General features: G+C 37.2%; 1 protein-coding gene across 1 annotated transcript; it reads right to left on the minus strand.

Moving 5' to 3' along the window:
* Nucleotides 1-4,629: 4,629 nt before the first annotated feature.
* Nucleotides 4,630-5,812, minus strand: LOC131166968 (metalloendoproteinase 4-MMP). The gene has a single exon (XM_058125667.1). It carries the CDS (start codon nucleotides 5,722-5,724, stop codon nucleotides 4,825-4,827), a length of 900 nt encoding a protein of 299 aa, XP_057981650.1. The 5' UTR covers nucleotides 5,725-5,812; the 3' UTR covers nucleotides 4,630-4,824.
* Nucleotides 5,813-13,535: the final 7,723 nt, after the last annotated feature.

The raw sequence follows: 13,535 nt of genomic DNA on the forward strand, positions 1-13,535 counted from the left end.
CTAAAGGATCGAAATCTCGTTTCGAGCAGTTTCGGGTTTCGAACTAAAATTGAGGTAAGGCTTAGTTTTCCTTTCTGATTTGAAATATGTGTAGTGGTATGAGTTGTAAGGAAGTATTGTACTGTGATTTATAGGTTTTGGAGTCTCGGTTAGTAGTTTTGGAGACTGTAGAGTTCGTAATTGAAATTCAGGTTAAGGTAAGGGAATTCAGTTTATATCAGTTATTTTTTAAGTTGAGATTGGTAAGCTTGTTGGTTACGATCATATGTATGTTTTAGTAACTTATTTGGGGAAATCTATTAGGTAAAGTACGGAATTTTCGAGTTACAGTTTTTGAGAAAATTGGGGATTTCGGGTATCATCTCTGCTTTGTTTGGAAAATCGTTTATTTTGTTTAAACTGTATTATTGAGATGACTGATATCCATATTTGTATAAAACTGTATATTTGAATTGGAAAATGATATGATTTGTTGTAAACCAAATATGTGTGGAATGTATGGTCGTATGTAATTATTCCAGGTATTTTGTAAAACAGTTATGTGGCGGCTAATTACCGTACGTTGATGAGTATAGAAACATGAGTTTCAAAATGATTCCAAGTTTTGTGAAATCGGCTAGGGGTGGTTAATTACCGTACGCCGAAACAACTATGTGGCGGCTAATTATCGTACGCTGCACCATGTACCAGTGTCAAAATCGTGGACGAGAGTGTCCGACTCTATATCCGAGGGTGTGAAATATCACCTGTGTGTTCCGACTGGTCACCGAGGGGTGCGAGCTACACTGTATTGGCAATGTAATCGCTGTGAAGCTTTGGGTTTCATAAAGTAGTTGCGTATTAGTGTGAACTACACTATATTGGCAACGTAATCGCTGTGAAGTTTCGGGTTTCATAGAATAGTTGCGTGTTAGTGTGACGACACTGACCGTATGTTTGGGTATCGTATGTACTGGAATGGATTTGTGAAAATACTAGAACTGTATGGACATGTTTTTGAATTGTATCGTATTATATAGGGTTATATTTTACATGAAATAACATTAGTATGTAACATACTGATATAACTTGTTTTCTTCCTTACTAAGAGGTATCTCACCCTGAATGTACATACAAATTTTTTTAGGTCCTTCAGGTAGCCGTAATTAGCATCCTAGCAATCGGAAGAGGGGGTGTCGTTAGCTACTTTTAGTGCCTGTTTAGGTACAAGTTTTTGTAACCGGGTTGTCGTGATGGTTTTTGTAGACACTCGGGGTATGCTTTGTAATTATAGGAATGTATATCCTAACTTTGTATAGACTCGGGTATGGTATTGTACATGTATAGAAAGACTGTATTTCACTGTGTATTTGATGAGTATAAATGTATATATGTTTGTGTATAGGGCATCCGTATACCCCACGGGGTCGGACCCTCTTATTGTATTGTATCATGTATGTTTTAATTGATACAAAGACATGTCAGGTTACTATATTCACACCTGGGGCCCATCTGCAGGTTCAGGGCGTGACATCCCGATTATAGCATGTAGTAGAAGAAATTATATGCATTTAGTTTTTGAAAAACAATTTGATCATGTATGGTATATTTACATTATTATGGATAATGAAAAAAATGTTAGTTATAAATGATATTATTTACTCTATAGGTAGTTAATTTTATAAGTATAATAATTTATTTAAAATTTTTGGATTTTAATTTGAGTTTTGGATGATCAATTTTGTAGATATCCAATAGGTTTAATTTTTAATTGAAAAATTAGCTTGAAATAAAGATATTATTAAAAATGGGAACATGCTTTTTAGTAACATCACCAGTATGGTGTTACCAAATTATTTTATTGTAAACAGTTTATCGTTACATCAAGTATTTTTAGTAACATCACTACGACATTACCAAAATTGTTTTCCACCGTTACCGAACCTATTCCAAAATCCCATAGTGCTGCTGAAATGTGGACCTACTCTAAAGTCACCCGGATGTAACCATGTTCTCACATTTAATATTATCAAAAGATACGGTTAGATATACATTATTTATATCATAAATATTATGATTAAATGGTATTTGCTCATATGTTAGACATTTACATATTGTTGTGGTCACATGTTGTGTAATTATAATCCAAACAAATCACTTTACCTAAGTAGTCCAAGTAAGAAAATTAAAATTTTATGAACTAGCATATATAAATTATATTATAAAATTTGAGTTACAATAAAATCGGACCCTTTTAATTAAAGTACCAAAATAAAATATTAGTGATGGTGATTAAGTAACTATGTACCATATTTTCTATTGGGCCATTTGCGCTGTAATGCATAGAATTAAATTAATTGGGGTAGGCCTCGCATGTCTTCAATCAGGCCGTGTGGAAAGGGTTTATTTGCCTAGAACATAATAAAGAGGTCCTTTGCTCACTTGTCTGCATTTGAATTGTTCCACATCAAGAACTGATTTAAGGAATAAAAAAAGGTATTCAATGTCTACGCATGTACACAAACATAACATCCCACGTCTTGAATACAAATTGTTTTATTATACAAAGTGTCCTGTCATAATTTTATTTGTAAAAATTCTATTGGGATGTTTGTTTTTCTTTAGGATAAAAGATATTCATCTTTTCTTTTCTTGAGGTATGACAAAAGAAATAATAATAAAGATTTTTTTATGAACTTTTAAAAATGCCACAAATTTTCAATGAGATTTTAAAAATATTATAAATTTTTTTTTGAGATTTATCAAAAAGAAACAAACGTTCTCTAAAAAAAAATTTACCTTTTTATAAAATATAATAAAAGTTATGTGTCTTTTTAATAAATCTCAAAGAAATATCTAAATCTTTTAAAATTTTAGGAAAGATTATTGTCGGAGGTTAATGCCTTTTATCTTATTATTAATTATTACGGGTAGACGCATGAATTAGAGGGTGTGCAAAATATGATCCTTTTTTTTCTAATAATAATAATAAATTATCAGCTTTCGATTAGATCAAATAAAGCTAGGGATTTGAAGGAGTTTTTTCCCATTTGGGAAAAAAATTTTCGTTTTGAGACTTACGTAAATATTATAGTAAATAAAGCCAGGGATTTGAAGAAGAAGAGTTATTTTGATTAATTAATTAATTAATTACCTTTCCAAAATAAAACTTCCTCTCCGAACCAAACTACTCCCCAACACAAAGACAGTGCACCACCAATGCCTCTCACTCTCACACATCACATCACTTCAGGGTTTATATCCTAAATCACTGGGGGAGCTGTCAATTTAAGGTGCCAGACCCAAATCCCAGCCGTCCAAGAAGTCAAACAAGTAATAGAAATCGAGGGCGGAGGCAACCCATATTGATCACCAACCGGTGGGCGCGTTGACTGGTATGCATGTAATGCATATATAGAATCAACTCCGGTGTCTCTGACCGATGTTGACCGCCCTAATTAGTTACCATACGTTGCATGACTTTCTTTGAAAGCAGTTGCATCGTATAAGGAACGTCGCAGTTCGGGGAATTCCACAAAGAAATTTTATCAGTAAAAATAACAAACCATGCACATATATATGTACATATAAGAGAGATGAATGATTAAGGTTGGTGCTCCGTGGCCTTCTATTCTACCTACCCAGCTTGTCATTGGTAGTGTTCGATGGTTGTAGGAGGCTAGGGCTCTGGGTTCTGCATCCATATTTGTCCCACAACCACCCCTGGCAGCCCCTCATCCATGACCCATCCTACCAACTCCGTGCCATAGTTAGTTACTCTCCTTAGAAAATTCTTTATGTGTGATTATATCCTAGCAAATCATCAACCACCTATTTTGTTGGTTTCACCATAAAAAATAAGACTCAAATATATTAGGCATATATATGTGTGTGCTTGTGTGTGTGTGTGTGTGCATGCACACTCGTGCGTGCGTGCGCATCAATTGTTTGAAGTGAGACACCTAGTAAATAGGTCCTGCTCATGATTACGGGTGACAAAACGGATCGAAACCTAATAGGTGTCCCATTACCCTCCCATTTAATTGTTTGATGTGAGACATCTAGTAAATAGGTCTTGCTCATGATTACGGGTGACAAAACGAATCGAAACTTGACGGGTGTCCCATTACCCACCCGTTTAAACCGAGTTTGGGTTTAATACAAGTTGACTGGTTTATAAATTGATCAACTTAAGTCTGACCCATTTATTTAATTGGTTAGGCGGGTTCGGATTGGGTCACCTGATTTATGACTTGTTCAAAAATAAAATGAAGAAGTTTTTTTTTTAATATCATTTTATATTAAATATTTAAAAAAATTAAAATAAATAAATTATATATTTTAAACGGATAACCCATTTATTAAACAAACATATTTAAATTTACATAATAATCACACATTAATAAACGGGTACAATCCTATTTATTGTTACAATTTTGTGGGCAAGCACCATCCAATTTATCGTTACAATTTTTTTATGAGGAGCATACATCATTGGTCCCAATTTGGTTTGGGTCAAATCGTTTGGTTTGGCTTGCCAAAGCTGACACAAGGTTGACCCAGTCAATATTATTGTAATTAGTATTGCATATGTGGATTTGAAAGCAAAATAAAGTTAATCAAGTCCATCCATGCAATAGATATCACAAATTTAATTAGTAAACAAAGTTAATTAATTTAAGAATTCCTGCACACTTCCTTTGCATGAGTTTTAAACATCATATCTCTATACACGTAATTTTAAAATTTCAAAATGCACGTGAAGTTGAACCAAAAAAAAATGACCACAAATTTATAATACAATTAATCTTAATTTCTAAAAATTGTACGTCCATGCATGTAAAATTACATGCACATACGCAATATCAAAAGCAGAATCGATGCGACGCCCCATTGACACGATCTGATCCTTAAATCAACGGCACGACTGGAAGAAAGATCAGACTCCATGGAAGAACCCAGCTTGAAATTAGGGTTTGATCCATACAGAGCCTGCACCCCTTCAATGTCATCAACCGCCAGCTCCACCTTCCTCGTCCTGGGCTTCAAGCTAGGGTACATAATCGCCCCTTTCACCGGCGTGTGCCACAACCCTAGCACGTGCCCAATTTCGTGCGTCGCCACCGACTCCAAGTCCACGGCCACCTTTGACTTCTCCGACTCGAAGTCCACGGCCCACCTCTCCGCCGCGTCCAGGTGGAACCTCCCGCTCTCCGGCGAGAACGCGTGGGCCAGCACCCCCAGCACCCCATCGAACGGCTGTCCGTCGCCGTGATCTCCGTTATAGAACCCTATTTTGATATCGGCGTACCCGTAATCTTCTGTCTCCGAGAATGTCACCGGAATAACCGCCGCCCACCTCTCGAAAGACCGCCTGAAGGCGCCTCTAATCTCCGGCGAGCTCAAGTACCCAACCGTGTGCTCCGGAGAGAACGCATACGTGAGAGTCATGGGCGAGTCGCGGGCCCACCTGGGCCTCCCGGAAAAGTACACGTAATGCATCGACGAAGACGACGACGACGCTGCCTGCATTTGTTTCGGGACGACGTCCGGTGCGCCGCATCGCGGCGACAGTATCTGAGATATGGTGTCGACATCGAGCCTGCGGGTGACTGGGAGGCCTAGCCGTGCTTGGTACCGGGCGACGGCGGACTCGAACCTGGCGTCGAATTTATCGGTGAAATTATCGGGTTGTGTCATTGGGATATAACCGAAACGATGAAAGTACTTCTTCAGCTCCGACATGCCGTCGATGCGGCTGCCTCGTGTGGCTCCGACAAACCTCTCGAGCGTGGGCCATTTATCGTTGTAGTTTTGGACTGGAATCCCTTTCGAGTTTCGCTCCGGGGTCGTTTTTGCGGGAACGCGGGGAGGGGAGAGGAGGAAGAGGAAGAAGAAGGGAAGAAGGTAAGTGGAATTAGAAGGAAGCATTGTAGTTAGGGTTGAATAGTGAGGGTAGAGGCATGGGAGGGAAGCTAGCTTTGCTATAAAGGAATTGAATGGTGGGATTTGAGAGAAATACCGTGTTAAATAAATAAAAGTGTTACATAGGATGGATTATGGAGGCCTGAAAATGGTAAAGCATGCAGAGTATATGATTAGGGTAAGACCGATGACGTTGATATGATGGTTGGGATGGATGGAGAGGAATGAAGTGATGGGAGGATTGGAAGAATGTTCATTTATATATAATAAGCTAGGCGTATGGTATGGAGGAGTAGAGAGGGTATAGGTAGCAAGCAGGCGATGGTCTTTTTCGTTGGTCGATTCTGACTTTCCATGGATTTGAAATATTAATTAACGGTGGGGTTTTACTTATAAACCTCTTTAATTAATTATTTTAGTTAACTTGTTGCGTGTTTCGTTTGGTGTAGGCTGCTAAAAATGGTGCACAATTAGGTTTCAATTAATTTGTTGCTGTCTATTAAGCCGGCTAGATCCCACCAAAAAAGGTCACCTCGCTGCATAAGTACTGGCACGAGGTCAAATCAAATGTAAAGAAATTCTTCAATACTTTCAACAGTTTTATTATTTAGAAGTTGATTTGGATAGTCATGTCCTTCATATAACACATGCAACACATGCAAGCACATAATTAATATATACATTTTTTGAGAAAACTATCTTTAATTATGTGTTAATGAAAAAAATTAGGCCAACTGGGTGCACATTTAATTGAAACTATAAATACATATGTATAAATAAAACTAAAGAGAGGAGTATAAATTAGCTAATCTCCTGTTTTACATATTTTTTTAATTCGCTGTTAAGGTTTGAATTTGAAATTTCAAAGTTAACTAAATGGGATCATGTGTCTAGCAGATTAATAAAAGAGAAGAAAGAAATGGTGTGATCGTGTCAATTAATTGTGAAAGGAGAATGAGTATAAGTCTGCTGTCTGGTGCATAATGAAATGGGGGAAGTTGCGTAAATATTGAATCTGCGTTTGGCGGCGGCTGAAAAAGCAATGCACAGCACTATTGCTGGCGACAGGCGTAACAACTAAAAAAGTTAAACATAGTTTCTTTCTTTCTTAGAAAAACAGAGGATGAGTGGTTTCTGCTTGAAGCAAGTACAGCTACTTGGTGGTTAGATGTCATGATTGCTGTTCTGGTTAGCGATGTGAGGACCTAATATTTTCATAGCATCCAATGAAAGTATATGGAATTGCAAATGAAGTCTGAATATATTTTATTGGATAAAATGAGAAGACCTAATATTTTCTTCAAGACTCCAAGTGTCATATGTTTAGCAGCTTCTCTCACTCTCATAACTCAAATCTAATCTATTTATTTAATTAGTTAAGTGGGCATGAGTTGTGGAGTACCTATTTAACCATAGATGTTATTCTTTTAAAATAATAATAATAATAATAATAATAATTTATATATGTTAAAACTTCAAGGACAAAAAATATAAACAATTTGTCAAAATATGTGTCGTTACATAATATTTTAATACAAATTTGTTGAAATATTAATTAGAAAATTTGAAAGTACCTGATACTTTTTAAAATATTTTAACTCATATTCGTTGAAATAATAAAAAAATATTTAAATAAAAATATTATATATTTAGTAAAAGATACTTTTTAACAATCTACTAACTAATTCGGCTTATTCATGTTTTTATTTTATACACCTATTAATAGACGGGTTAATTCGAATCCAATCCGCTAAGTCTCACCCATTAATGATCAAATCGAATCCAAACCATTGACCCGTCTTGTCACCCTTAAGAGCACATAATCAGAGATTTAATCTTAATAGTTGGATCCACTAAAATAATGTGGGATAAACACCAAATTATATCTTTTACTTGTATGAGTTCAAGTGTTAATGTGACATAATGTAATATTTGACTTTCAAACAACGCATAAAAGAACTGTTCATTTCAAATATTCTTAGCATAAGATATTGATTTTGTTAGCTATATTATTTTCTTTCTATTGGAAATTAAGTCACACTAATACGTATGTAGACACCCCAATTTTAGTCAGGAATAAAAGTCGACTTTAAATCCCAGGAATGGGAGGATCCGATTGACTCCCAATTTATTTCAAAATTGAGTCATATTATTTCAAATATTTAGTCCTGGTTATCCTTAATTTCGAGTCTCAGATGTTTTAAAAAAAATGGGTTATGGTCAAGTTAAAATTTAAGTCTAAGCTATTTTCATTTTTAAATTTGAGTCATTTAATTTTTAAAATGAGTCTTTCAATTTTTAAATTGAGTCTTTTAATTTTTAGATTGAGTCTTTCAATTTTTAAATTGAGTCTTTCAATTTTTAAATTGAATCTTTTAATTTTTAGATTGAGTCTTTCAATTAAGTATTTTATTGAGTCGTTTTTATCGAGTCCGGGTTCGTTTGTTTCCAGGAATTAAAGTTCACTTTCTTTTTACCGGGCCTCTCAGCTATTGAGCATTTAAATACATGGGCCATTACAAATTAAAGCCCATGCAAATGCATAAGAGAGGAGGGGCAGCACACTAGGGTTTCATTTAGATCTTTAGGGGTCTTATAAGTTACAAGGAGGTGCTCCTTGTGGTATTTATGGGATTTTTGGGAGCAGTTGATTGGTTTATTGGAGGGAGTAGACTTTTCAATTAAACATTGGTATAGAGAAGGAAATAAAGTGGCAGATGCCTTGGCTCGTTAAGGTGCTAGGGGGAGGAATAGGTTGTTTACAAATAGTAGTCATCTTCCTAGAGTTATCAAGGGGTTATATAAATTGAAGAAGATGGGTACGGCTTATTTGAGGTATGTTTAGCTGATTTCCTGTTGGTTTTGGTCTATACTTTATGTTATTTATCTTTTGTTTGTTTTGTTGAATGATATTTGGCTTGTAGGTCCTTATTTTGTTTTTGTTTTGTAATCTTTTTTTTTTTTTGGCTGGATGTTGATGTTGTTTTTGAGAGGCCTTTAAAGGTTTGTCTTTTGTCTCTCCCTTTAAATATCTTATAACCACGGTTCTCTTCCGCCAAAAGTGAGAATTTATCAATAAATAAATGAAGGTCCCGCCCTTCTTAGAAAAAAAAACCCAAAGGACGGCCGCACAGCCTCCATTCCCTCTCTTCTCTCCACTCTCCCTCTCTTTCTCTCTCTCTCAGTTTCACGAAAAGAACAGCGGCAACCCTTGTTCCTCTCCATTTTTCCATTGTTCATATAGCCTGCTCACAAATCATTCTCACGCTCCCTTTCCATCTTAGCTTCTCATTGTCCTGTAGGATTTATATCCTAAAGGATATGTCCCACATGAATGATATGGGTCCCACATAAAGGTATATGTCTCATATGATAAGGATATGAATGGTTATATGAGTTAACTAAAGGGTTAGCTTATTTAATATAAGAAATGAATTGTGGAAGTTTGAAGAGATTCTTATACATAAATTAGCTACTATTATATTATAGGGAGTAGCTGAAAGGGTATGCTAACATTAGGCTAAATAAAAAAAAAAGAGCTAAAAGAGAAAGAAGGGAAGAACTCAAAAAAGTTAGTTGTATGGTAACTTCTCACATGCTTTAACTATATGTGATGTTAGCTGCAAAGAAAAGATAGGAAGAAAGGAATTGTCTTCTCTCTGTCTTTACTTCTCTAATCATCAGGAGATCACATAGATCTGGTGAAGGAAGGAAAGAGATGGAGGAAAAATGGGAGAAACAATTTCTTCGACTTTTCCGAGTGTTCTTCTTCATAGGTTTGATATAGCTGATTCCGGTATGTAAAGTTTATAATTTATGATTTGTTTATTTTTCCGCATAAAGTTATTGACATGAAATTCATGATAATCGAAGATTTGTTGGCTATTATTCATAAGAAAAAAAAAATCTTTCATGTGGTATCAGAGCCAAGTTGAAATTATCATGAACTTCCTTCAAAACAAAGATCGTTTATGGTAATATTTTTCTGATCTGATTACGGTCTTATGGGTAAAATTTATGGTTATGTTGGTTTTTTGGAATCAAACTGAAAATATATGTGTAATTTGCTAGATTTTTGGGATAGTAGTGACTAAAAATTATGTTTCTAAAATACTAAGGTTGTTGTTCGAACAAAACCGTTGACAATTTTGTTGAACTCTCAGAAAACCATCGACGAATTGAAATACCGAAAGCAGATTTTTTGAGCTTCAGAAAACCGTCGACGGTCTGTTTGAAGCAGCTTGTGTAGAGACTCAAAGAATTTTAGTAATTAAATAATAAAAGAAAGGAGAGAAAAGAGATTTTAGCAGGGTCTTGTCGACGAGTGAAGAAGTGCTCGTCGACGAGCAGGGCAATGGGGCTCGTTGACGGGGACGCGCGTCTCGTCGATAAGAGATTACCGAGAGGACTATTTACCGAACCTAAAACTTGTCGACGAGGAGAAGGTGTTCGTCAACGAGCTCCCTACATTGACCCGTCAACAGGGTGACATATCTCGTTGACGAGGCCACACTGACAAGCTTTCTATATAAGCTCAAGAACTCATTTTTCCTGCGAAAAACTTTTAGAAACCCTCTCTCTCTCTCTCTCTCTCTCTCTCTCTCTCTCTCTCTCTCTCTCTCTCTCTCTCTCTCTCTCTCTCTCTCTCTCTCCTATGACTCTCTCTCCTTCTCTTTAGAAATTCGGCCTCATTTCACATTGGTTCGATGATCTGAAGCCGCCACGTTACTCCTAGGAAGATTCTCTACAAATCTGTTTGAGTAATTTGTTGGTTAGGCCAACTTGGGCATCATCTCAAAATTTGGATAAGTTAGTTATTTTAATATTTATTAAGATATTTGGTATTTTTGAGTTGAGAAAAGGTATTAGATGAGTTTATACTGAAGTTTTGTTTAGAGAAATATATTGAGCTAGGAACACCATGGGTGTAATTTTGGAGTAATTTGTTGGTTTTTCCATAAGTCAGGTAAAGGGGTGAACTAAGTCAGTATTTTTCATGAAATTATTTACCATATTACAGTATTTAATTTTAGAAATTATGTATATATTAGCACAGTATTTGGAAATACTGCATGTCACACCCCGAACCCAAAAATGGGACCTAGGGGTGAAAAAGTAATCTAACATGTCTCTATATCATACAAAACATCCAAAGATACAGGACAAAGGATGAGGGTCTGACTCTGTGGGGTTCCCTGTCACCCTAATCACATCCAAACATAATTGAATATACGCAGTAGAAAAAGGTCTTTCTATATATACACAGTACCATACCAGAGTCTATACAAGAGCAGAATCAAGGTTCCATCAAAAACATACAACTAGGTGCCCAACACATCTCAAAACGGCAACCCACCAAAACACAGTCCTAACACTTACCTAAGCGCTAATCGCAGTACACCGGCTACTACGCTCCCTACACCAGGACGCTAGTTTCGGTTACTCGAAGGACCTGTAAAAATGTATGTACAATAGGGGTGAGACACCTCTCAGTAAGGAAGAAAAAAGGTTATATCGGTGTGTGGCATTTGAGTGTTATCATGATGCAATATACACGCAGTTAAATGCAGTCCAGTACTAATTTTACACAGTGCATACACGTACACGCACGCATACACACACCCATGATCTACCCGGTGTCGTCACACCCCTCGGCCCGAAGCCAGTGCACGACAATTCGGTGTTGGCCCATAGCCAACCCGCGAAGCACGGCGCCATCGGCACATGGCTAGTCCCAGACTCCCATGACATCGTACCGGCGCTAACTGGTGGATCCACACCCTTTGGTGATCAGCCAGTATAGGCTCACGCCCTCAGATATAGAGCCGGACACTCTTGCATATATGGCAAGTGATAAACACACACCCTCGAATATAGAACAGGACACTGTCAGTACCTGGAACAAGTTTGGAACCCCGTTCCTACTAGCAATTTGACCAATCATACACACATGCATGTTCATATAACAAAGCAAGTCACACCCATTTGGTAATCTTAAATCATGGTTTTCCAAACAAATGCAGTCTAGACAAGTCAAGGCACGGCCATCCCAATAACAAAGTATAAATCAACATATATGCTCAGTTTTCAACAAAACTAGGGATGCAGCCCGTCGCCTCCTTTTTCCCGAAAACTGTAATCATGAAAAACCCATAGTTTTTCCCGTTAGATCCCCCCAAATGAGTAGCCAAAACACACACAGGACCGTGAACTACAGTTCTACCGAGTCCGATTTCAAAAATGACCAATATAAACACAGTTCCCCTTACCTTTTCCCCAAATAACAAATCCCAAACTCCAAGGCCCCTAAACAGCGAACCGAGTTCCAAAACCTACAATCAACGGTATAAAATATACTTACAACACTGTTCCCTACAAAACTACCAAATCAGAATTGAAAATCGAGCCTTACCTCGATTTTACGCCAAAACCCAAAAATCTCTGAAACAAGATTCTGATCCATAGAAATTGTAAAGAATCCTTCCATGATCCTCGTGGTAACTTCAGATTTATGATTCTAACGACGATCGGCGAAGAAATCTAGAGAGAGGAAGTGTAGGGAGAGTTCTAGAGAGAGAGAGAGAGAGATAGGATTTGAGTTTCTTAATGGTTAGGCAATGAAAAATGATATTTATAGCCCTTTGACTTGGGCAAACTTGTCGATGAAATGGTGTCCTTGTCGATAAGGCTCAATAGACTTCTCGTCGACGAGACGATGGATTCGTCGACGAATCCTGATATCACCGGTTTCTCGAAACCCCTCGTCGACGAGCCTCTGAACTTCATCGACGAGAGATGCATGGCCTTCGTCGACGAACTCTGGCTTCGTCATCGAAGCCTGTTCAAATTCTAATTTTACCCCTCTCTTATTTATTTAACCCATTTATCGCAGTTCGGGTTCTTACAATCTCTCATCCTTACAAAAATTTCGTCCTCAAAATTTGTCATCTCTCATTCACAACTCACACTTACAGTTGAATACATATACACAACTCCATAGTAAACAGGCGACTACTACAGCGTAGCCCCTTCATACACATACACAAACATACCCTCACTTGTGGCGGAGGAATACCGTGGTTACATATACAATTGTCTCAGGAGTTCACAATATACATACACACTCTCGACGACTAATCACCTATCCCAACCAAAAGTAGGATAATATACAAATACTTAAAACAACTGTGGATACTTTCGACATATCTCCATTTCTAGTTCCCAAGAAGCTTCCTCAATCTCGTGGTTTCGCCACAATACCTTCACTAATGGTATATCTTTAGTACGAAGCTTCTGAACTTTACGGTCCAGAACCTGAACAGGTTTCTCCTCATATGTTATAGTATCCCCAATTTCCAATTCATCATAACTGATAACATGTGATGGATCCAGCACATACCTCCTCAACATGGATACGTGAAACACATCAAGGACCCCCGAAAGTGCTGGAGGTAATGCAATCTTGTAGGCTACTGAACCCACTCGCTCAAGAACCTCAAATGGTCGAATATACCTCGGGCTTAGTTTGCCCTTGCTCCCAAATCTCATCACCCCTTTCATTGGATCGATACACAGAAATACCTTACCCCCCACCTCGAATTCTAAATCACGGTGGCGAACATCTGCATAAC

This window comes from Malania oleifera, chromosome 10 (genome assembly GCF_029873635.1).
Source record: "Malania oleifera isolate guangnan ecotype guangnan chromosome 10, ASM2987363v1, whole genome shotgun sequence".
Taxonomy (NCBI): Eukaryota; Viridiplantae; Streptophyta; class Magnoliopsida; order Santalales; family Ximeniaceae; genus Malania; species Malania oleifera.